The 24,714-nt window shown below is 53.4% G+C and overlaps 1 protein-coding gene across 6 annotated transcripts in view; it reads right to left on the reverse strand.

Moving 5' to 3' along the window:
• PSD4 (pleckstrin and Sec7 domain containing 4) overlaps positions 1 to 22,948 on the reverse strand; it is a 37,164-nt gene extending 14,216 nt beyond the window's left edge. Inside the window, exons 1-4 of one of the 6 annotated variants that reach the window (XR_009054652.1) lie at positions 9,750 to 10,300; positions 6,073 to 6,141; positions 1,252 to 2,334; positions 34 to 159 (exon numbers count right to left, since the gene is read on the reverse strand). Coding sequence is in view for 5 of the 6 variants with exons in the window: in XM_057741433.1 (XP_057597416.1) it covers positions 34 to 159; positions 1,252 to 2,334; positions 6,073 to 6,081 (1,218 nt within the window). In the remaining variant the exon portion in view is untranslated. Of the gene's footprint in view, positions 1 to 33; positions 160 to 1,251; positions 2,335 to 6,072; positions 6,145 to 9,749; positions 12,909 to 22,763 lie in introns of those variants that run through there. The other 5 variants (XM_057741433.1, XM_057741432.1, XM_057741434.1 and 2 more) reach the window with 5 other exon arrangements.
• Between the last annotated feature and the right edge of the window lie 1,766 nt (positions 22,949 to 24,714).

Consider the following 24,714-nt stretch of genomic DNA (forward strand, 5'->3'; position numbering starts at 1 on the left):
AAAGCTGAAGCCCAGAGAGGGGACGTGACTTGCCCCAGGTTGCATGGGATGTGTGGCAGGGCTGGCATCAGATCCCACACGTTCCGTTTCCCAGGTCAATGCTTGGTCCACACAGGATGCTGCCGACGGGGCAGGGTGAAGACGGTCTCCCAGAGGAGTCTCAGGGAAGAAAAGAAGAGAGAGGTTTGCCCTGAAGGAACCTGCTCCCGGGGCCTTCCCTACACCCCTCTGGCCTCGGGGCCTCATCCATGCTCACTGACTTCTAGGCTCTGCTCTGCCTGCTCAGATGGCCCTGTCTTCTGCAGCATCCGCGGAAGGAGGGGCTGTGCTGTAGGGAGGGCGACAGCCCCCAGGCACTGGGCTGGGCTCTGTCATCCCAGGTGGGCACAAACGGCCGGCTCCCAGGACGGGGCTCCCAGGCCTTCCTCCGAGGACCCCAGGGGCCCTGGAGCCACCGCCAGGCCCCAGAAGGCATGTCACAGGACAGAGCCACAGCGGCCCTGCACGGGGACCCCAGCCGGTGGGTGGAGGGCCTGGGCTGTGCAGGCAGCTCCTCTGATCCTGGGGTCAGGCGAGAGAGCCCCTCGAATTACGCGCTCTCCCCCGCTGTTCTCTGGGATCACAGAGATGAGAAAGTTACAGCCCTGCTCTGCCATCTTGAGTCTCCTTATCTCTTAAGCAGAGGCCTCCCTGGGAAAAATGGGCTCACATAACTTGTCCTAGTTGATATCAACGACCTCTGCCATTGTCATACGGGCCTGATCAGGTGACACTGGACGCCATGAAAGATGGTGAGCTGAAAGTAACAAAATGCTGAACTCTCTCCTCGAAAGAGAGAACTCTTAAAGTAGACATCTCCCACCAGGGGCAGAGGTCACCCCTGCAGGCTGACTCCTGTCCTGTAACAGTTGGGAATGTCTTCCATGTAGGAGGTGAGCAGTCTGAGATTGGCCTGGAACAGACTGCAACTGGGGGAGCTGTTTGTTCTCCAAATGTGTCCAGATGCAGCCCCTTGGAGCAGGCGAGACGGGAGACAGTGGTGCCTCAACGTTAACTGCCAGCATGTTCAGCTGACATCATGGTACCCGTAAAGCTTCCTCTGATTCCACACTGGGCCTGCCTTTCTGCTCTGCTGCACCCAAAGGCCTGAGCATCTGGGAAGAGAGTTCTGGGCCCGGCGATGGCAGAGGAAGGCCCTTCCTTCCGTGTCCCTATGCACAGCCTGGGGTTGGTTCCCAGGGCTTGGCTTACCTCCCTCTCCTCCTGGCCAGGAGGCGGTGCGGGAGCTGCCTCGGTGGCGTCCACCGCAGACCAGCAGGAGTGCAGCCTGTAGATGGGCACGGGGAACGGAGGCGTGGTGTGCCCGCTGGAATCTGCTGTGCTGTCCCCCAAATCCGGCTCACTGCCCAGCTCCCATGGCACTCTGCCTCCGGAGGGTGGGGACTCCGGGGTCTGTGGGCTCTGGGGCCCTGTCCTCACATCTGCGCAGTAGTCTGAGAACCCCCAGGAAAAGCGTGCCTCAGCTGCACTGGCATCCGAGCCAGGGCTCTCCAGGAAGAGGGGGTTGTCAAAGAATATGCTCTCCTCCTCGGCACCCCACTCTGGGGACGCGTCTGGCACGCCCTCCTTCGGCCACACCGGGTTCTGGTTCTCCTCTTCAGGCCCGCTGCTGTCTTCCCCCGAGGCTCCATCCACGTCCACGGGTGGGCTGGGGCGGAGGCCTGAGTCCCGGGGGCCCACCGGGCTGGATGGGTAAGTGGGGAGGTTGGCAGGGGCCGTGGGGAGGCAGCATCTCAGCTCAGCTCTGAGCTCTTCCGTCTTCTCCAGCTCCTCCTCCAGGTCCAGGACACACATCTGGGCCTGCAGGATGCCCGCCCAGAACACCACCTGGGTGGACGTGCTCTGGCTCTGCCTTGGGCTCCCCAGAGGGTGGCTGTCCCCGGCTGACCCGGGGGATCCTCCTCTCTGCCTGGCCCCCTCCTGGGAAGAGCCACTCCCCAGGTGCATGAGGTCTGGGCTGGAGCCCCTGAGATGAGCATCTTGCCTCGTGGAATCAGGAGGGTCCGAGGCCCCGGTCAGCTCCCCGCCAGGTTCGAGCGGGTCGGGGCGGCCACATGTCTCCCTGAGGTGTGCTCCAGGGTGGGGCCGCAGGCTGTCTCCCAAATAGATGTCAAGAAATTCCACAGGTTTGGGGTGTTCACAGAGTCCGTCGTCACCCATCGTCCACAGAGTGCCAGCTGCGCGGGAGCCCCCGGAAGCATCCGCCTTCACCAGCCCATTGTGTGGATTAGAGGGAGCGCCGCCCAGGGGGGCGCCTGGGACCGCGCATCTACCCTGGAAGTACCCAAAGCAAGTGCAGGTTAGCATTGGGATGTCAGCCCCTGGAAGCACAAACCTAGCAAGTTACACGTGGTGTCAAGTTCTTGCCACATCCACAGCCGGGGCCAAGGGCCGCCGGCCTCCACAGCCCTGCAAGGGTGAGGCGCGTACCATACACACCGTCTGACCCACAGTCGCCACCGCCGGCACCAGGGCGGCACCCGCCCCAGAGACACCCATCTGTGGGCTGAAGGTGGCCTGCGTGGCTGAGCTGAAAGAGGTGAACTGGGCAAACCAGATCCTTCTTTGGGGAGCCTGGATTGGAGAATGCGGAGGCTAAGAGGGTTGGTAGCAGGCGCAGAAGGCGGAAATGTCTCAAAACAGAGGGAAAGCAGCAGCAAACCAAAAAATGACGCAGAAACCAACGTGCGTGGGAGCCAAACAGACCCGGACGAGAGGTGGGGAGAATGGAACGGACTCGAGGGAGAAGCAGGCAGCCAGGAAAGAAAGGCCACAGCAGGTCTTGTTCCCACTTCCCAAGGCTCCTGTCTTCGGGGCCTGTATCCCTGCCACAGCTCACGGGCTGGTTCTCCGTTACAGCCATGCAGCCTGGCTCAGGAGGAAGCAGGAAGGGGCGCTGGCTAAGCTCAGCCTGGGCTCCTGCAGGGGGATGCTTCAGCCCACGGGGCGGACCTGGGCTGCACAGGGAGGAGACTGCTGCCTTCTGGGGATGTACAGCCGTGTCCCGCTGGGGCGGCACGACATCTGCTCAGAGCTGCCCGGTGCATCGGCCACACTGGCACTCAGCGCAGGGCCTGATGGGATGCAGCCAAGCATCCTCACGGGGCATTTTCGAGAAGCATGCATCTCCATTCCTTGTATGTGGTCCCCAGGTTACAGGGCTTTCGGGGTGGCCCTGCTTCTTCAGAATCACTGGCTTGGTCTGATCCTGTGGACACGGTGAAACTTGTAACTCGACCTGTTTCCCCTCAGGACTGGCCTTCAGGAAGTATAGGTTAAGTCAGCAGGCCCTATGCACGCATTTCCAGTATTAAGGGCACCTCAGACCACATCACAGCTTTTATTTTCCCTTTGTCTCACTTTCCTCACTCAGATACCTCTATTTTGAGGACTGTGTGTGCGTGTAAGCTGTTTTGAAATATTTGCGGGAGCAAAAAGACACATACACACACCCCCACACCCGCCCCTGCTCCTGACTTGTAACCATGCATCGCTTCCTGACACTCACCTCCCACCTACTGCATGGCCCACCACGAGACACTCAATACACAGGAACACTCATAGCTGGGAAATCAAGGCTGGGTGGGGTCCTACTGTTTAAGGTCACCAAGAAAGCACAGCCGGGCACTGTTCCTTCTTTCAGGAGGCGCCGGAGAGAAATGAGAAAGGAGCAGCACGAATTTCAGTTTCTTATTCCCCTTGAAAGCATCCTCCTAAACGTCTCTCAAAACCAGAATCCCATTGTGGGTTGTTACTTCTCCCTCTGTCCCAACTCCCACATTCCTCACTGTGGGCATAGCAAGAATCTGCAACTGCTGAACGGAGGCCTCAGGATTCTAAAGCTTTAGCCCCCAGGAGGGGCCCGTCTACCGTGAGGTCTCAGCCAGCCTCCCCAGTAGACTGGGACTTCCCAAGAGGTGGGGCCATTTCCTACTTTGAATCTTGTATTTGATGCCCTGAATCCAATCAGTTTGAACTCTGCTCCCCCTATGGCTCTCCATCTCTTTTAGCTCAACCTCAGTCATCATGTGAAGCTCTTTCTCTCCACCGCACACCCTCCCCAGGTTACAGGCTGAGGATTCATACGGTTCGCTCCCTAAGTCCTCAGCTGGCCTCAGGGCCAATCCCTGGCTACCCTGCTTCCCCTAAGCTGCTGTCCGTTTTCTACTCTCCATCATCTCTGGGTGAGAGACCTGCTATGGTCCTCATCCCAAGGGCGAGGGAACGAGTATGCCCATTGTCTATGCTCTGGCAACCCCTCTGGATCCAAACCTCCCTTCCCAGGCCTCTCTGGAGAACGACCAAGTGTGAGTTAGAAGGTGAGACACCCCCCTGCCCCCACCGCAGGCTTCTCAAGCAACCACCCCTTAGGGTAGAGGAAACTCTGGGAAGACACACGGCTCCATTCAGGAGATGGAGGGAGAGGTGTAGGGAAGCACTTACTTTACACGCACCTAAACACAGGGCATCTCCTGCTCGCTTCCCAGACCCCTTGACTCTCCCTCCCTGCCAAGATCTGGTCTACGTGTGCCCAGCTGGCTCCCCTCTGGAGACTCTCCCCCCATCCTCCCTCCTCTACACATTCTATCCGACGTGTGCCCGCCTTAGGAGCATGCTCCTGTAGGCATCACAGCACTCCACCCAAATGACATCAACTCCCCTCCTCTCTTCAGTGAATCACTTGACAAGAAAGTTCCAATGCCAATAGCGGGAACGGGAAATGGTGGGCGGGCCGGTGGAAAGGGTGCCCTGCAATTTTTAACAAAATAGGAGTCCCACACGTCCCTCTTTGCCAACAGGTCCTTATAAATAAAAACGTATATGAAACAAAGCAGGCAAACGTTAAACCATGCTAGACATAAACGCGGACTGGGTTGGCCTTCCCAGAAGAAATGGGGTCTTCCTCCATGGATTCAAAGGGAAAAAATGTCAGAGAAGCTGTAGCAGCTTTCCAGAGACCAAAGAGAAGAGAACGGATGTCTGGGGCCTAAGGGGAACGGAAGGGCCTGAGGGAGGTGGGGTGGAGACCGGGGGCGGGGGGCATAGGGAGCAGGGACAGACAGACAGATCCAGCACGTGGTGGGGAAAGAGGTATGTCTGCATGCCATTCCTCTCTCTTATTTCACAGCATTTACTCTACAGTGTAATTTCCAGTGTGTTGACCCACTTGGTTCTAGCTTGCCTCCCCTTCCCGGAATGTAAGCGCCAAGAAGGAGGTTCTTTGCACTTCTTGCTACCGCTGTCTCGCTATGGAAACACTGACCGACAAGTGCTTCGGTGACTGTGTTATACCCACTCCAACTACAAAGTTCTCGGGGTATATCTTTATCCTCTAGTTTCAGTGATTATAAAGTTGAGGGTTGGGACTTCCCTGGTGGCGCAGTGGTTAAGAATCCGCCTGCCAGTACAGGGGACACCGGTTTGAGCCCTGGTCTGGGAAGATCCCACATGCCATGGAGCAACTAAGCTGGGGCACCACAACTACTAAGCCTGCGCTCTAGACCCCGTGAACCACAACTGCGGAGCCCATGTGCGGCAACTACTGAGGCCTGAGCACCTACAGCCTGCTCTCTGCAACAAGAGAAGCCACTGCAATCAGAAGCCCGTGCACCACAACGAAGAGCAGCATCCGCTCACCACAACTAAAGAAAGCCCGTGCACAGCAACAAAGACCCAACGCAGCCAAAAATAAAAAATAAAATAAAGTTGAGGGTTAGTGTTGACTCGAGAAGCTTAGGACCGCCCATGAGACACCTGGGGTTAGAGCCTGGTGACAGGTGTCCTGGTTCCAGGAAGGCAGGCAGGTTGGTCCACAAGGGCAGACACAACATCTCAGTAGAGTTATCACATTTAGCAAGTAAACAATAGAGGATGCACAATATTGGGGACATATTTATACCAAAGATTGACTCATTATTTATCTGAAATTTAAATTTAGTTCTGCATTCTGTCTTGTAGCTGCCTACCCAACCCCATGTCAAGAGTGTCCCGCCCCTGCAGTGTGCCACTCACCCAGCTCATGCTTTGCAGACCAGAGCTCAGTCTTGTGAGCTCAGTCCCACAGGTGGTGACATCGCCTTCCTACTAACAAGGAAACAAGGTTCAGAGAGCTTCAGAAATGTGTATGGGTAGCTCAGCTGGTGGGTGGGGGAGCTGGGATCCAAACCGGGTCTGTGGCTCCCTTCAGCAGCACTCTACGCTCTCTTCCCACCCATACATCAATTCCTTTAGGCATTCATGGAATGAATGAAGCATGAATTTCTTCTGAAGTGAAGTCCCTTGAATTCACCTGTTTCCCGCACTGTCCAGGGCAGGGCCTGCCTGACTCAGAGGTGGCACTCCAGAAACGTTTGTGAAAGTAAGAGGAAAGATGGAGGGAGGGAGGGAGGGAGGGATAGATGGATGGAGGGGTGGATGGAGGGAGGGATGAATGGATGGGTACGTGGGTAGGTGGATGGATCCTCAGAAAGCCCCCTCCTCAACAACCTTACTACAGGACTGGGGAAACTGAGGCTTGGAAAAGGAGATTTAGCATCATTATGACAAGAAGACTTCCCCCTGAGGGCCAGTCTGGCCATGAGCCAATCACACCGTCCTCCCAGGAAGCCCAGCACCCTAAGGGCAGAGCTTTCCCAGAGGTGGCTCCTGCCAGGGCAGCCCAGCAGCCAAAATGCTCATCTGGGTTCTGGCTCTGAGGCAGTAACTGGACAGAGAGGAGGAGACTTCAGGACCTGTTCAACCACCTCGTCTGTGCTCTCCACTAGAAATGCGAGTTTAAGAAGTTTCTCTCCCTTTCTCTCTCTCCCCCCCACTTTCTCCCCAACACACACACACACACACACACACACACACACACACACACACACACACACACCTCTCTCTTTCCTCTTTCACTACTCCTCCCCAAATGAAGGGGCAGGATGACCTGAGGGGTGAGGTCACTTCTTACAGGCAACACAGCAGTCCCACCAGCCACCTGGATGAAGGCAGCAAGGGTGGAGGGTCAAGGGTCAAGGGTAGAGACCAGCCTCTGCTTCCTGGAAGTAGGCTGGCACCTCTTAGGTAGAAGTGGGCCAGGAACTGGGGAGCAGAGCCAAGGTCTCATGTGTCTAGAATTTTCTTGGTTTACTATTTTTTCATCCTTCATGTTCAGTGACACCGCTTTTGAAATCACTCAGGCATCTTAACCAGAACAAAGGAGGGAGAAAGTGTCTGCCACAGGCCTCTTAGATAGGTTTTGTTACCTCTGAAATGAGTGGTCTTCCTTTTTCTAAGCAACGTGATGGCTCAGGAAGAGAGAACTTTTAAGGAAAAGTTCTGGGAGAAATGCAATGGCTCTTTGGAATCCAAGAAAAGGCTTTGAGTCCAGAAGCAGTGAGAGGAAGGACGGGGGCGGGGCGGGGGGGCGCGGGTGCTGAGGATGGGGTGGGGGGAGAGAGTCGGTACTCCACTGGGTGACTCCCAGGGTCCTGTCCTGAGCAGAGTGATCGCTGCAGGGGCTGAGCCTGTGTTAGCTGATGGGAGGTAAAGGATACAGAAACCCACGGCTGGGCGACCAGGGAAACATAAGTCCCTCCCACCACCACCCGATGCTCCCCCCACCCTGAGACTGCAAGGCAAGGTCTTTTTGATCTTGGGGCAGGAAGGAGCCCAGATGGCACGTGGATCATCCTTTTGAAAGTGGGTTTGCTCTCCACCCCCCCTGCTTGGGCACAGAGCCTGTGCCCTGAGGTGTTGAAGGCCGGGGGAGAGCCTGCCTGAGCGGGACAGGTGACAGCGTGAGTGTCCCGCACTCGCCCTACACCTGGGGGCTCACAGACTAGACTTACACCCTAACTACAATGGCCCAGCCATGTGACTCGGGTCCAAAATTTCACTTGGTTCCTTGTCTGTGAAAGAAGGAAATAAGATGGATAAAGCCACTCAAGAGATTTGCTATCAAATGGGAGCGGGCCTGAGTGCTAAGGCTGGGCCCAGCCCCTGGGAGGTGCTCAGAAATACCACGTCCTGCTCAGATTAGCTTGGCTGCTTTGCAGGTTCATTTAGAGAAGCAAAAATAAACGAAAAGAAGCAAACCACCCTCCCTGATAGCACGGGCTCAGCCCAGTGGGCCCCCTCCTTCTCCCGGGAGTCAGCCCTCGATGCTCTATCTGGAGCGTGTGTGTCTCTCTCTCTCCCTTTAAGTTTCCAACTCAGAAAATTGCTTCCTTTCATCCTGGAAATGTTTCCTTCCTATGCAAAAAGCCAAGACTCCTGGCCCAACCAGGGATTTAGGAGATGACCTGTCCCGTCCCTTAGCAGCCCTGGGCAGAAGCCAGGTTAAGGGTATTGTCCCTGAGGACAGTTCTCCCCTCCCCATCCCCTGTCTGAAGCTTCAGGACAGACACCCCTGCCTAAACCTGGGGCCAGAGCACCCAAGGTACATGACTGAGGGCCACCCCACATCCTGCCCACACGGAAGAAGGCCTCATGCAAATGTGGAGAGAGAGAGACACACACGTACACACACACACACACCAGCGGTGGTGAGAACCCTGAAGTGGGGTCAGCTGAGACTCAGGCAGGGAGGGAGAATGGAGAGGGCAGAGAGGATGGCGGTGGGGCAGAGAGCATGTGGGGGTAGAGAGGTGGGAGGGCAGAGAGGATGGAAGAGAGAGAGGATTGGTGGGGGGCGCAGAGGGCCAATGGGTCTCCAGAGGAGCTGCTGCCTGCAAAGGACAACAAAGGCTCAGGGCCAGGCTGGGCCTCCCTCACCCCTCCCACTACGAAGAGTGCAGAGCCCAGCTTCTAATCCCTAGGCGGGGTGGTTCCTTGTCTGTGGAGGAGGCAGCCCTGTGATGTCCTAAAGCCCCAGGAGACAGGCCTCCTGGCTAAGGCCCCACAGTCCTCTGGGGGACGTAGTATCAGCAGATGACAGGTCACCCTTCCCAGACTTTTCGCAGAAGCGTAACTCCACCCGTAGGCTCTCAGGCCCTAGAATAAGGGGACAGGGCTGAGGGTAACAGCTACCGCTAGAAGGCCTGACAGGGTCCCACACGGGGACGCCTTTGAGAGAGGGCTGGTTCCTGTCACCCATCAGGTCGAGAGGCCTAAACCAGCGCTGTCTGGGCAAACCAGCAAGCTGGGCCCCCTCCCCCTAACCCAGCCCCACGGCCGGGGGCCTGCAGGCAACACGGGGCTGGAGGCTTGAGTCTGAGCTCCTGCGGTGACCACACCCAAAGCTGCCCCCGCCCCAAAGCCCCAGCCCGAATGGCCTCCTCCTCTCCAGGGTCGAGGGGTCAAGGCTCACGTGGGGCCTCTGGCCACAAAAGTCCCCACTGGGTACCAGTCACAGAAGTCACCAGGGACCTGGGGAGGCTCGCGGGAGCTTTAGGAAGGGGCTTCTTTGGCCCCTTCATGACTGCAGAGCCCCAGGGGCTCCGGGAAGCCTGGGGTAAGGGGGAGCCAGAGCAGGAATCAGAGAAAGGGCCAGATTGGGAGGGGGCGCGTTGACGGAGGAGGGGGATGGAGAGAGGATGGGGCTACAGCCCAAGGCCTAGCGCACAGCAGGCGCACACGCAGAGGCCTACAGAGCCCTCCTTCCTGCCCACCTGCCCCAGCAGCCGCCACAAGAGCCCGCGCGTGACTCCGCATCCCCTGCCCCCCAGCACCCTCCCAGCCCCCGCCCCACGCGGGCCCACCGTGCTCACCTCCAGAGGCCCCGGGAAGGGATGCGTGGGCCCGGCTCCCCAGGAGCGGTCCTGCCGCCGGGTCCGTCTGCCCCGTGAGCGGTGAACGTGGCGCCTGCAGCTTCCGACTTCCGCTCCCCTCACCACACTCACCCCCCTGCGCCCCCAGGGCCTCCGAGGCTCCCCAGCGGCTCTGCACCTCACACTTCCTGTCCTGAGACGAGAGCCCCCACTCCCAGGCCCAGCGCTTCTGGTCCCCGGCCCCGCGGCCCTGCTCCCAGGGGGCCTCCACCCTCCACGGCCCAGAGTCAGGGGCCTGGGAGAGAGAAAGAGGAAGGCGCCGCGCCCCGGACTGTGAGCACGCCCCACCCCTCCTCCCTGCGGTCCTGTCCCCAGGTCCTCATCTCTGCCCAGCTCTTGGTTCCTTGCAGGGCACCCAGTGAAACTCGGGAAGGCCCTGGGGCTGGCAACTTTTCTGCGTCCCTCGATGTGTGTGTGGCTATGTCTTATATAAGTAATAAAGGCACCTGGTACAACTGTCCTGAAGTGACAAAGGGTCCTCCAAGAGCCCCTGAGCCACCTCTCTCACCTACATTAGGAAGCGTTACTATATCCATTACACAGATCCAGAGGCAGGCTCAGAGAGGTTAAGCCACGACCCAGGGTTCCACAGCTGGGAAATCACAAAACTGTGGTTAGAACTCACAGCATCTGACCCCATGAACCAACTGTCATCCGTCTCCCATGGCTGAATTCCCAACATATGTCTGCAGGACACAGGTGTCCAGGAGCCTGAGTCTGAGGCTGGGGGGACGACACTCAGCATACCATCCTCTCCTCCCTCTGCACAATCTATTCTCCAGCCACACTGACCACCAGCTTCCCTGCTGAGGGTCCAAAGACCCGTGCCCCATCCTCAGCTCGGTCTTCATAAATCTGACCACCCAGAAGACTCCTCCACTTGCAAGGCCCATAATCATAGGGCCTCAGACCCAGGCCAGCCTGGCCCACAGCACAGAGGGCGGGGCTCCAGCTAGAGCCCTCCTCCAGCTGCATCCCCCCACCCAACACACACACACACACACACACACACACACACACACACACACACACACACAGAGCAAGGAGTCCGATGGCCTGGAACGTGCCTACCTTTCTCCACTACACTCTGGGCACCCAGGAGCCTGGGATTCTCTGCTTCCTGGGCCCACAGGGCCTCTCCCCTCCCTGGGGACACTGCATCACTGCCCTGTGCAGCCCCAGACCTGGGGCAAGGGGGAGAGACAGAGAGAGATGGGGTGGATTTGGGAGTGGGCTGCCCTCCTCCATGCATGTGTGGTACCAAGCCAGGCTGGGGAAGAAAAAGGGAAGGGGCTAAAGATGGGGTAGGCTCTATGCAGCAGCCACATTCAGCAGAGAATTCCAGTCCAAACCTGGGTCTCTAGGTTGTCATAAAAATGGGAGGCAGGAAAAGAGGACATACGTTATAGAACAGTTCATCACGTGCCGTGTTATAACACTGACATATCCAAACACACCTTGGGGCGGGAGGTGGCGGGGAGCTCCGCTGTTCACGTTCTGGGGCTGACAAATGTTAGAGGCAGGCTGAGCGCAAGGTCAGTGCAACACAAACCCGGTTCATTACCTTCCCCAAGCTGCTCCTTCTGCGTGGAGGATTTTACAACACTGTGCCCAGCCAGGTGAGCCAGAAACCTAAAGTCACCTCGGCCTAAAGGCAAACCGTCCCTGAGGCCTCCAGCCTCACAGGGCGTGTGGCACGTGGCCATGGCTCAGCCAGCACCAGCTCCGAGCCGTCCCAATGCGAGAAGCTGCTGACCGTCAGGAACAAAACACAGGACCCCTGTCCTCAGGAGCTTTGAATCACGTGACAGACAGAAACTTAACAAGCAGGGACGTAATCATAATCAACGTGTGATTATAGACTGTGACGCATGCTGGCGGGGGAAGGGGTGGGGAGAGAGGGAAGTGAGCAGGTGGGGAGCTCACTGCAGGGGAGACCAGGAGCACCACATCCCTGTGAAGAGGAGCCAGCACGGGGAGTGCATGGGGTGGCATTTTAGGCAGATGAAACTGCATGTCTGATTTCTTACTTGAGACCGGAAAGGTCTCCAGGAGTGAGGGGAACAGAAAGCCAGCCAGCGTGGCTGGTGCAGTTGGCCCTGCGGAGGGTGGGAGAAGAGGATGGGGCTGGATCCCATGGGGTTCCCAGGGCTAAGCAGGGAAGTGACAGGTGTATTTATTTTTAAGATCGCCTGCTGCTGCATGGAGAACAGACAGTGGAGGGCTCAGTGAGAGCGGGGAGACCAGGCAGGGGCTCTGGGACAGCTCAAGGGAGGCGGGACAGTGGCTTGGAGTGGGGCAGAAGTAGCAGAGAAGGTGAGACAGAGGATGTGGGATCTATATTGGGGATGCTTGGTAGAATCTGCCACTTATGTGATGAGAGAGAAATCAAGATCAACTTCGAGATTTCTGGCTTGAGCAGCTTGGATGGGCGGTAATGGTATTTGCTGAAATGGGAAAGATTTGGGGAGATGAGGCTTAGAGGAGAAAACGAAGAGTTTCATTCTTTAAATATTAGGTTGGAAATTAAGCTGATAGCAAATTCCTAACTTAAATGATAGAAGCCAGAGGAAAGTGGAATAAAATATTCAGTGTGGTGATACAAACACAACTGCCACCCCAGAATTTCATACATAGTGAAAACACCTTTTAAGAACAAGGATGAGATAAAGACATTTTCTGATACAAAAAATCTAAGAGAGTGTGATCCCAAACTAAAGAAAATTCCACAGGATATACTCTAGGAAGAAAGAAAATGTTCCCAGCTGGAAGGTCTGAGCTGTAAGAAGAAATTATGAGCAAAGAGTGGTAAAGATGCAGTAAACATGAAAACTGTCTAAAGCAGTAACAACAATATGTTGGAAGGTTAAAATTAAAAAGATATAATTAAAAACTAAATATTAGGTTTGAGATTTCTGCGAGATACTCAAGCAGGAGTAGCTGGCACCTGGAGTTGATGGGAGGAAGGAGAGCTGGAGAAAGGAGCTTGTGTGTGACACAGCAGGAAGGTGGCCTGTGCTGGGGGCCAGCGGAGCCTCCCCAGGAGGAGCCTGCAGAGGAAAGTGAGCAGGGGCTGCCAAGGAGGTGAGAGAAACAGTGAGAGGGTGTGTCGTCACCAAAGACAAGAAAGGAGAAAGATAACTTCAGAAGGAGGAAGTGGTCGGTTGTGTCAAACACAGCTAGAAAGTAGAGGAAGATAAAGCGCAGTGACCGTCGAATGAGGCCACACGGAGCTTACGGACAAGCGGGGGGTGGGGGGTGGAGGCATGATGGGGGCGTAAGCCCAGCGACCATGAGATGAGGACTGATTAGGAGCCCAGGACGGGGATCCGCCCCCTCTAGTCCCGGCTCTGCAGCATCCCAGGGCCCCTGGGCGTGCTGGGCTCCCTGGGGCTGAGAGGCTGCAGGTCAGGCCAGGCACCAGTGACCCGCCTCCTCCGTGTATTTATGAGTCTCCATCCTTTCCCTGACTGTGGACTTCTCAAGGGCGAGGACTGGTCCACTCGCCTCTATTGCTACGCAGGTTGTACAGCAGAGGGCCTGGCTCGCAACTGCTCCAAAACCTTCTGATGAATGAATGAGTCAAAGCTGCTCATCTTCCGTCCCTTGATCACATCAAGCGACACCATGGAAAACGGAGTCTGCCTCTCCCCTCTCCTCGCAGGCAGCGGGTGTTGTATGTGTCTGGTGTGTGTGTTTGGGGGGATTTGGGGTGTGGCCAGGGGGTGGTTCCTGCTTACAGCAAACTCTAAGAAGAGACTCCCTGACTCCTGCAGCCACTAACTCTGTTCCACCTCCTAGAACTTTTACCTCATTCCCAAGATGCAAGGAGCAGAACTGGATTGGGGGGCAGGGGGTAGTCCACAGGCACAGGCTCAGTGTGGGCAGACACAAGGAAACCAGCTCCTGCTCCCAGAGCCCCTGCTGGCGGTGGGCTTTGATCTTTTCTGCCCCCTCCCACTTCTGGGGGTCCCCGCCCATCGTCCCCCTCCCCAGGGCCCAGCAGACATGCAGCCTCCTGACCCAACCACAGCCCAGGGGCAGGCAGCCTTGCCAAGCAGCGCCTTCCTGCCTCCCTCGAGGTGAGTGACTTCCTGTTTGCCCGCAGAGGAAGCTGCTCAACACAGGTGGGGAGGCAGCATCTCACAAACGGAGCGCAAATGAGCGAGCGGAGCCCACCTTCCAGGAGAGGAGTTCTGGGGCTTTCAGCACACAGCCTGCCCTCCTGAGAGGCAGAGGGGTGAGAGGCGGGAGGCAGCAGAGGGAGGGAATGGAAACCTGACTTCTACTACCTTCCACAGAGGGCCCACAGGTCCTGACACTCACCAGGCCCTTTACAAGCAGTATCCCCAAACTCCATGCCACAGAACAGGTGAGGAGACCGAGGGTCCCAGCAGTCACTCAGGCTGGACTTGAACCCAGGACTGCCAAACCAAGCGCACTTTCTGCTCTGCCCCATTGCCATCTACACGCTGCTGATATGAAGCAGCAGGACTGCTTTTCAAACGAGCAGGGCTACTGACAGCCCTGTCTGAACTCATTCCTACAACGCAAAGCTTATGAAAAATCCGATGCTCACAGAGCTCGCTGCCATCCTTCCGGGGGTACCAGCTACCAGGCAGGGGGAAAGCCGAGGCCAGAAGCACCTCACTGGGCCCCCATGTCCCTGAATTTGTCTCTGTAGAGCTTCCGTGCTTTAGGGAGACCTGGGAGTAAGGCAGTCACATGCTCCTTCCTCCAGAAAATGCCCTTTTCCCTCTTCGCTTTCAGGCCTCCACAAGCCTGGGCCCTCAGGGAGGACAGACAGGAGGACACTTGCCTTCCTAGATATTCCTCTGCCAGATTAGATGGTGACAGTCCCTCTGGCCAACAGCTGGGAGGGAGGGCCAGGGTCAGGGCTTCTAGGGACCGAGTCCATGGCAGGGGCCCCTGGTGTCTCCTAAGTCCCGTGGTCTTAGATTGGGAGGGAGAGGTCTCCCAGAGGCAGGGCAATGAGGACAGGGGCCATGGGCCAGTGGTAACGCCATCACCCCCTTGTTTTCCTAGGCAAGGGAAGGAAGTGATTATTATGAAAGTGAGTGACAAGCTTCTATCTCTTGGACTTGGTTGCGCAATTCCGTGGTGGGTACAGTAACCTTAGGAGGCTTCCCTACCTGGCCTGTGGACAGGTGCCCAGGCCACTGCTCCCTGGCCTTCTTATTCTTTGGCACCAAAGTCCGGCCCCAACTGCTCTCTCCCAACACCACCCTGCGTTTCCAGATTCGCATCTTCCCTGCAGCCACTTGTTGCGGGTCTGTCCTTGTCAGGTAAGCAGAGAGCAGAGCTCTGCAGTTACTCACCTCTGTCCTTGAGCCCCCTTGGTACCCAGAAGATGCTTACAAACATCTACTGAAATACATGTGCACTAAGATACTTATAAAAGCAAAAATCCTCACAACCTCAGCATCTACCAGGAACCAGATAAATTAAATCACGACATGTATAGCCATAAAGCCATAGGGTGAACCTCAGCAACCTTTAACTATCTTGTTTTTGAAGAGTATTTCATGAAGTGGAAAGATTCTCATGGCATGTTATGAAGTTAGAAACTTGATTATATATTCAGTATGGTCAGCTTTTTTAAATGTCTGGATTTAGGCAATGAAATACCGAAACACTGGTTGATAGTGGCTATCTGTGTGTGGCAACAATAGACTTGATTTTAAGTTCTTTGTGGTTTTTTGGTGTGTACCTGCTGTTTAAAAATAAATATGTATGGGAACAACCACCATCAAATATATATTTGATACAACCACCAAATTTATTATTGGGTACACAAGTTAGGGATGAAACTAAAGAAAGACATTTTATAATAAAGCTTGAAAATCTGTGAGATAAGTAATTAGAGAATTTACAATAAATATACAATCGTAAAAGATGCTGGTATATGATAAAATTAATATAAGGATAAATTGCAGTTTTGGTATTCTATATTTTATATGGATAATTTGAATTAAAAGTTCTGCAATTAAAAAATATATATGGGGACTTCCCTGGTAGTCCAGCGGTTAAGACTCTGCGGTCCCAGTGCAGGGGGCCTGGGTTAGATCCCTGGTTGGGGAACTCGATCCTGCATGACACAGCTAAAAGATCCCATGTGCTGCAACTAAGACCTGGTGCAGCCAAGTAAATAATAAATATTAAAAAAAAATGTCATCAGCAATAATAAATTAATTTTGTTGAATTAAATAATGATTGAATCTCTCTGCTCACTTTAAAGACTGGGAGGTTCTTTGCTCCCACCCCCCTGGTGGCCAGTGGAGGATTCATGTGATGGCGGGCGGCGGGGGTGAAGGGGGTCTGCGTGGGTGTTTGTTCCTTCTGATCCCTCTCAACTGGCTGCAGGGTGACCTCTCTGATGTTGGTGTAGGGACCTACTTGGAGCCCCAGAACCTGTATGAAGTCTGAGATGAAGGCATGTGAGATTTGACAGATACAGTAAGAAGCCTTCTCAGAGCTTTCCTTATCTGACTAAAAGCAGCAGCTTCTGAGAAATAAGGCTGCCATAAATTCCTTCTGCAGGGCACATCTACTCCCAGAAGGGAGAACTCAATAACATTAACCTTGTACCCCTTCTCTAGGAGAGACTTATGGCCCAGAAGGAGACTGGAAAAACTCTCATACCTGTAGAGACCAACAATATCACTACCTTCTCATTTTTCATTCGTTCTCAAAACCCATTTGTCTTTGGGAAAGAAATCTATTTGTTTTTCCCAGAGAAGGCTTTTTCTCCCCGCTCCATTTCCCCTACTAATTTAGGTATATAAGACCTTTAACTCTTTAACAAGCTAGCTACTTCTTTGATTGGCTCCCACGTGTAGGCCAATAAAATTTTTCTACTGTTAATCTTTCGCCAGTTTAATTCGCAGGTCCCACTGACAAAATCTTAGAGGGTAGAGGAAAAGTTTTTTTCCCCCTCCCACATAGCAAAGATTATCTCCTCCATGAATCCACTAATCTAAAGCTGTGTTTGCCCAAGTAGGCATATGGTACACATAATAAACATTTTTAATAGTTAAGTATGTATTTGAATATGCATTAAAACCCCATGATTTCACAGATATTGTTGCTAAGGATCACGCTAAAATAAACAATGCCTACTTCATGTTGTTTTTTCAAATTGTGTGTGTTCAAGGAAAAATATGAAATAACATAGTATAGGTGGAAAACATGTCAGAAATCATGACAAGCTATGTAAATGAGTAGACACTTTGTACGGCTGAATCCAACTTTTCAAGCACTTACTCTTTTGGAGGAAGTACTGGGGGATCTTCCTTAAAGTGCTAATTAGCCATCATCAGCCATTGATTGATGAATAGGAAATTCAGGCCCAAAATTGGCAGAAAAAGCAACGCTCTAGTGTTACATAAAAAAGAGAGCAGGTGGGGCTCCCCTGGTGGGCCAGGGGTTCAGAATCTGCCTGCCAAGGCAGGGGACACGGGTACGAGCCCTGGGACAGGAAGATCCCACATGCCACGGAGCAACTAAGCTCGTGCACCACAACTACTGAGCTGCACTCTAGAGCCCACGAGCCACAACTACTGAGCCCACAAGCTGCAACTACTGAAACCCACATGCCTAGAGCCCGTGCTCTGCAACAAAAGAAGCCACCACAATGAGAAGGCCCCACTTGCCATACCTAGAGAAAGCCCACGTGCAGCAACCAAGACCCAATACAGCCAAAAATAAAATAAATTAAAAAAAAAAAAAGATCAGGTATACGCTGACATAGTGAAGGAGGGAGACAAAACTCAGAGCAAGGTATTTCCTGGGGCCCTCCGAAAGGTCAGTGTTACCCTGGTGTGCCCACACATAAGCCTGCCCAGAGCAGCAAAGCCCTGGGCTCCCCAGTGCCCTCTCTGTGCCAGCTGGAGTCGCTCATGTCTATCAACAGTTGCCCACAGGGACAGAGGGGGAAGACTGGCTAGGCAGCTTCCAGCAGGAACAGTGCTGGGGCCCGAGCTCCTCCCTGAGTAGAGAGCCCTGCACACCTGTGCTTCCTGAGGCCTTTTCCTTCCTGTCTGTCTCAGCCCTTTCAACCTCCTCCAAGAAGGTAGGGGACCCCTCCTTGGCCATCCTTGTTTATAAGGACCCCTGCCCCACCCCTACCCAGGTTCCCATGCTGAAAGGATGCTTTCCTGAGTTTGTGGAGCCAGCAAAGGGCAGAGTTCGAAAGTGCATCCGTGCCTGTTCACTGGCCCAGCCTGTCCATCCACTTCTCCCTGTGCAGCTTCCCCGAGGCTTTTCCCAGTGGGGCCTCTTTTGCCCTTAATGCTCTCCCATGGTGACCTCACTCACTCCCACATGTTCATCTCCTACCCACTTGCTGAAGGTTCATGAACCCTCCCTAGCCCAAGTCCTAGCTGCCAATGAGCAGGACTTCAGAATCAGTAGGTGCCCGATAACCTGTCCACATGCCCATGAGTGTGCCTCCCCATCTCTGTACCCAGGCCTGCCCTCTGGTCCTGTCTGTGCATTGCATCTGCCAGGTTTCCCAAGTTAGCAGGCATCGTTCATGCCTCCAGCACCCATTCCTGCTGGTTCTCCCTCTCTGGAAGCCCTACTGCTCCTCATCTGGGGAACCCCAAGGACCTCCCCTGCTTCTCAGATTCAGGTCCACAGTCCACCCCAATTCTCCTCCCGGAGATCATTCCTGACCTTCAAAATCCTTCCTGATTGACCTCCACCCCACTGCCTCTCCCCTTTAGGGAAAGCCAGACACTGGCATTTGAGACCCCCAGCCTCTCCTAGGACCACACATGCCCGCCCTGAACCACGCCCCTAGTCTATCGGGCTCCCCTGAATGTTCCTGGAACTTTCACACGTTGGCATGTCCTCATGCCCTGCTCCTGCTCAGCTCTGTTCCCTTCCCCATCCTCCTTTCCACCTACCCGACCCTCTGCATCTTCCAATGCTCACCCCCATCACGCCATTTCTCCAAACCAGCCTTCTAGAGCAGGCCAATAAGAATCAACCATTACAATAATTCCATAATCCCAGCCACGGAATGCAGTGCAGCAATAGGAAGCAACAAATCGAGTGTCCAGACAGCAGCCAGATAAATCTTCTTAAAAAATAGCAGCGGTTTTAAAAGTAAGATCATGATTTGTAGCAAAATACAACGTATATAAGTTTGAAATACATGCATATATAAATCAACGTCATATATTTCTCTAAAATAGCCCAGATCCCAGGACAAACACATCACAAATATATCAGACTAGCTGCTGCGCACAAAGGTAGGGAGGACAGGTGAAGGGAAGTCAGTGAGACGAGAGGTAAGGAACAGAGAGGAAACCATAATAAGACATCTCATAATTCAATAAGGAGACAATAATCCAAGTTAAATCAGAGGCAAAGGACATGAACAGTCCAAAGAAAAAGACAAAAGGCTTGAAACATACAGGAGACTCACAACGCCGCCCACTATAGAGAAATACCTACTAAAACCACAACGTGATGCCACTTTTTGTCTGTCAAATTGGCAAGAACAGTGCATAACATCGAGCCGGCGGTGCCACCGGGAAGCAAACGCGCAGCCCCGGAAGTAGTAATCAGGCCACAGCCCCGGAAGTAGTAATCAGGCCGCAGCCCTGGAAGTAGTAAGTCAGGCCGTGGCTTTGGAAACCCGCCCAGCAGCATCCACTGAAATTTTAAAATACACAAAGCTTTTCAATCTGTAATTACACATGTATGTATTTCTCCTGCTGAAACAGTCACAGAAGTGAGAGAAGACGTAGGTACAAGTATCCTTAATGCACAGCTGTCTATCACAGCAAACAAACAAAAAAGGGGGAAACAGTTTAGAAGACCTTAAAGGAATGGCTAAATAAATACGGTATCCATTCAATGGGATATTACACATTTATTTAAAAGGGATGAAGTGTATCTATATGTCCTGAATCAGAAAAAGTATATTAAGTAAAAAAAAAAGGGGGGGGAGTACAAGGTAGAGACGTGAGTATTCTTATTATTTGTGTAAAAAAAAAAAGCATACTACATACGTGCTCATTTACAAATAGAACACATGTCTGCAAGTATTCTCAACAGCCTCTGAAGAGGATTGGGAATCAGAGGCCAGGAGGAGGGGGATTTCTCATTGTGTTCCTTAAGGGCTGTTTGAATGAACATTTGTAAAAAGACTTTTAACACAGACAAGCAGCACCTTTCAAAATATTTTTTAAAGAATTTTTAACCCATGCAAAGATTATCTTAAAAAGAAGAAAAGAAGTGGAATGCACCCATAAGCCCTACTGTCGTCTAAGCACCCCCTGTTGTGAGATACCATGGAGCCCCTTTCTACTGCAGAAAAACATCCCTTCAGCCAAAACCTCTCTCTCTCTCTCTCTCTCTCTCAGAGCACCTGGCTCTAAAACTGCACCACTTGATTATTCAGGTCCTGATTCTTCACTTACTAGCTGTGTAAAAGTGGGCAACTTTCTAATGCTCACTGAGCCTCACTTTTCTTATCTGTGAAAAGGGGTAGTCCATACATCACAGACACGCTGTGAGGAGGATTTGTGTTTGCACATAAGGTGCTCAAAGGAGAGCATGTAGTACATACTCAATACAGTCTCCTGTTTTTCTTTTGAGCCTACAAATGAGATCATTCTTTTTAAGAATAAAAGATTATTGGAATTTTCCTAGAAGGCAACAGTTTTTCTCCCCATGTGCAGTTTCCAGTCATTACTGATTTGGAAAACTCGGGGTCTGCCTCCCACTTTAGCCCATGTTGTTTTGATGGATGCTGGGTGTAAGGAAAGCAAGTGGTACCTCTCCTGCCAAGAGACACGCTCTCCATCTCCAGTGATTGCCTGTTCGCCTGCTAGTGTAAATCTCCAGGCCTGACCCTGAGCTTTCTTGGGAACATGTAAATGTTCCTGCCACAGCAGCTGAGAGCATCACCTGCCTTCCCGGATGCCTCCGGTCAGCAGGCTGAGCCCCACCCCTGCCTCCTCTAATGAGAGCCTCAGAGATGCCTGCTCACCTCCCAGAGCTACCATAACCTCCTTCCCATTCCTCTAGCACGTTCAGCAATGCCTATCCTGCTCCAGCCCTCTTCATGTCTCAGGGCCTTTGCACTTGCTACTCCCTCTGCCTTGAATGTTCTTCCCCCAGCTGTGTTTTGTCTACATCCAGTTCCTCACCATGGCCTGTCCTGACCACCCTATTGAACCCAGGAGCCCCCATCACCTTGTAACCCCTTAAGCTGCCTTGCTTTTGTTCATGGCATTTATCTGACATGATATTAAAACTGCTGTTATTGTTACTGTCCATTTCTCTCCACCAGAAAATAAGCTCTCTGAGGGGAGAGGCTGTCTTGTTCAGTGATGTATCCTTAACACCCAGAATAGTGCCTAACATAGGCCCTCAGTATTTGTTGAATGAATGAAGAATCGAGTCTTCTGGGGAAGCTTAAATCACCAGGGAAAAAACACCTGCCTGAGATTTAAGCCTCCCAACAAGAAGGACACTCCCAGGACCCCACAGAGGGGCTACTCACCTCTCATCCTTTACTCACTAATCCCTTGTAGGCAGCTCATAAATCCCTGCTTATGGTCACAGAGGACATCCTATCCTGTGCCCCCAGAGTTTGAGGGCTTGAAGACGGTACCATTTTCCCACGTCATTTAGAAAGCCTGCTTGCTGCCTTTTCTAGCTCAAGGCCAAGTTCTCTGATTTGTTTCATGATCATGCCCATCATCAGCCTGCTTTGTTTTGTTTTTACAGCACTTATCACTCTCTGAACTAATGTGATTCATCTGTTTACTTGCTAATTTTCTCTTTCCCGCAACTCATGTAAATGAGAGCAACTATATTCCCAGTGCTTACATGCCTGATTAGTAGTTGGCACTCAATAAATACATGTTGAATGAATAGATGGATGAATGAATGAATGACCTTTCTTCAGACCCCTCACATAGAGGAAACACCACGTCTGGAAGAAAACAATGAATCACTCAGCACTATATGCCATCTAAACCTGACCCTGGTGTGTTTCTTATGTAGAGGGGCTCAGAGACATCCAATTAGTTGCTAATTACATTCTATCAGCTCTGAGCCAGGGGAAGGACTGGGTTAATGAGGTTCAAAGGCAGGTGGAGCTCCCAGCTGCCCTGGCCTTCATGTGGATGCTGCCCACCTGACCTAGACATGCAGGCCACGGACACAGGGTTCTGGGTGAGCACACTTAGCAAAGTGGGAAAAAACACCTGCAAGGAACTCACAGCCCTGGCTCCACGGTTTTACTGAAAGAAGCTAAACTCAATCCTAGGGCCAGAAAGAACCCTAGGGGGAAATATGAGTTTGTCAGCTGAGCAGACGCTGTTTACCTTCTTAGGAATCTCTGGTGTTTTCTGACCAGACACACCCAGAAGGGCCAAGCAGAGGGGCCAGCATCGGAGGGAATGGGGTAGAGCTGGGTTCTCCATCCCAGTGCGCTTCGGGGGCGGGCGGGCGGGCGCCTGCCAGGCCTGCTAGGCTCCCAGCAAGCAGGGAGCAGAGAGGAGGGCCTGGCAGGGTCCCCGGCCCAGGGGCCACTGAGGCCAATGGGAGAGAAGGAGTAGGCCCTTGGTGTCGCCCAGTTCCATTGCTGGATGGTTTCAAGGGCACCTCCTGCACCCAGATGCACCGCGTCCAGCTGGAGGAGCCGGTGGAGCCACCGCACCCCAGGCCGGGTCAGTCTGGCTCTCCCAGTGGGGCACAGCCTAGCGGCCCCCTGCTGTCCGTGGCCCCGCCCCCTGATGAGGTTGAATTCTGAGGACCCCCACCCCCACACACACACACACTCGCTCTCGCTCCTTGGAGCCTCTTCCCGCTCTCCCGGCGGCGCAGGTGCCCCCCGCTCGGCGGCGCCCCCAGTGCGCGGCACACTGTCCCCATCGAGGGCGGCGCGGGGGCCCCACCTGCCCTTACCCGTGTCCCGCCGGTCTCCTGCTCCGGCCACCCGCCCGCCCCGGAACCCCATGGCCCGGAGCCCAGGCGCGGGCCGGGGACAGTGGGGGCTGCGGGGCGGCGGCTGCGCGGGGGGCCGGGCTGGTCCAGCTCGGGCGCGCGGCTCGCGGGAGGCGCTGGATTTCCGGCGCGGAGACGGAGGGAGGCGGCCGGGCCGGCGGCGCGGGGCGGGGCGGGCAAAGCCGTCCGACTGGTCTGACGGCGGCGGCGCTGGGCCGGCCGGGCGGGAGCCTCCTGCACGACCTGCGCTGTCCCCGCCGGGCCGCCGGGACCCCGAGCCCCCTATCCCGTGTCCTCTTCCAGCCCAGAAACCAGCCGGAAACCCAGGCCAGCCCCAGACGTGTGCACGCCCCGAGCCGGGTCAAAATCCGAGTCCCTCCAAACCCATTCTGTGCTGGTTCTTTCGTAGGCGCAAGAAAAAATTGCATTCTTTGAGCTCAGCATTTCAGCTGTCTGTAACTGTTGACTTACGGTGAACTCTCACTAGCTGGTTTGGGGATCGGCGGTTTGTAGGCAAATAGTTGTGTCTTGAAACTTAAATTTGTTTTCGCAAACATATCCTCAGATGCAGTGATATTGGCAAGAAGCTCTTATTTTTCAATGTCCACTTGATGCCACTCTGGTTTCTATTTCTGTAACCATATAAGGCACTATATGTGAAAATCGAAGTTAAGTGATTCCATATTTTTAGTATAGCCAGTGATATTTCTGCTTCCTTAGAGACTGACAACGTGGGGAAGTCCATCTCTATCGGATGCTGCAGGTCCTCTACAAGCAACAGCAGCAGCTAATATTTAATTTATGAGTGTTATCGATATGCCAGGCACTAGCTCTCTACCTGTCTCAATACTTAATCCTATAACCACCCTACAAGGTAGGAAGCTTTCTATATAATGAGGAAACTGAGGCACAGAGTGTTGAAGTAACCTGACCAAGGCCACAGAGACCATCAGGAGCCAGAAGCCACGCTCTCCACCACCGCACAAGGCTGCTGCTTTGTCTTTTTAGGATGAGCCCCTGATGCTAGGTCAGCAATCCTACAGCTTATTAGTAATTCATTTGTTAATGCTACAGACATTTATTGTGCACCTACTGTATGTATGCCAGACACCAATTAGGCACTATGACATAGAAGGTGAGCCAAATACTCCAAAAGTTTGCAGCCTAGCAGGAGAGATAAGCAGTGGTGTGATGTAAACTGGGGCTGGGAGGTGAGGGGTCACTCCACGAGGGGGAAAATCCCGGACAGGAGGGATACACAAAGAGGAGAGGTCCAACATCTGTCTGCACACTCCCCTCACATCCTTGGCTCTCTCCTGAGTGAACACGCATGGGGCAAGAGTCCACCCAAAGGAAAGCAATAGCTGAGCAGAGATTAGAGCTGGGGAATTTGGACTCAAGTCCTGCCATCTTAGAGGGGTTTGGTAAACATTTTGGACTGTCCATTGAAACCTCAGAATGACCATACTTGAGTTAAGACTGCATTCCAGGGTTAAGGGATATACCTCAGGATTAGGGACAAACCAAGAGAAATCTAAAACCAAGCCCCCACAAAACCAAGGTGAGTTTCCAGTAACTTAGCTTCCTGCTGGAAAAAAATGTGACACTCTTCAGAGGAATATAAAGGAATCCAGAGCATCTACAATGCATCATTCACAGTGTCTACCACACAACAACACTAAAAAAAATAGTAGACATTGTGAACAGAAAATGTGAACTGTGGTCAAAGGGGGGGAGGGAACAATTAAAATATACCCACTGAAAGCAAAAAAACTTGCTAACTAAAGGAAAACTGTTTCCCTCTACACTCTCAATACTTCTGACATCAAATGTGTGGGTTTCCCCCTCATATTAAGCAATTCTCCAACTCTTCAGACCAACAGGGTGTCCCACCATTTAATTATGACACTTC

Source organism: Hippopotamus amphibius, chromosome 7 (assembly GCF_030028045.1).
Source record: "Hippopotamus amphibius kiboko isolate mHipAmp2 chromosome 7, mHipAmp2.hap2, whole genome shotgun sequence".
NCBI classification, from domain to species: domain Eukaryota; kingdom Metazoa; phylum Chordata; class Mammalia; order Artiodactyla; family Hippopotamidae; genus Hippopotamus; species Hippopotamus amphibius.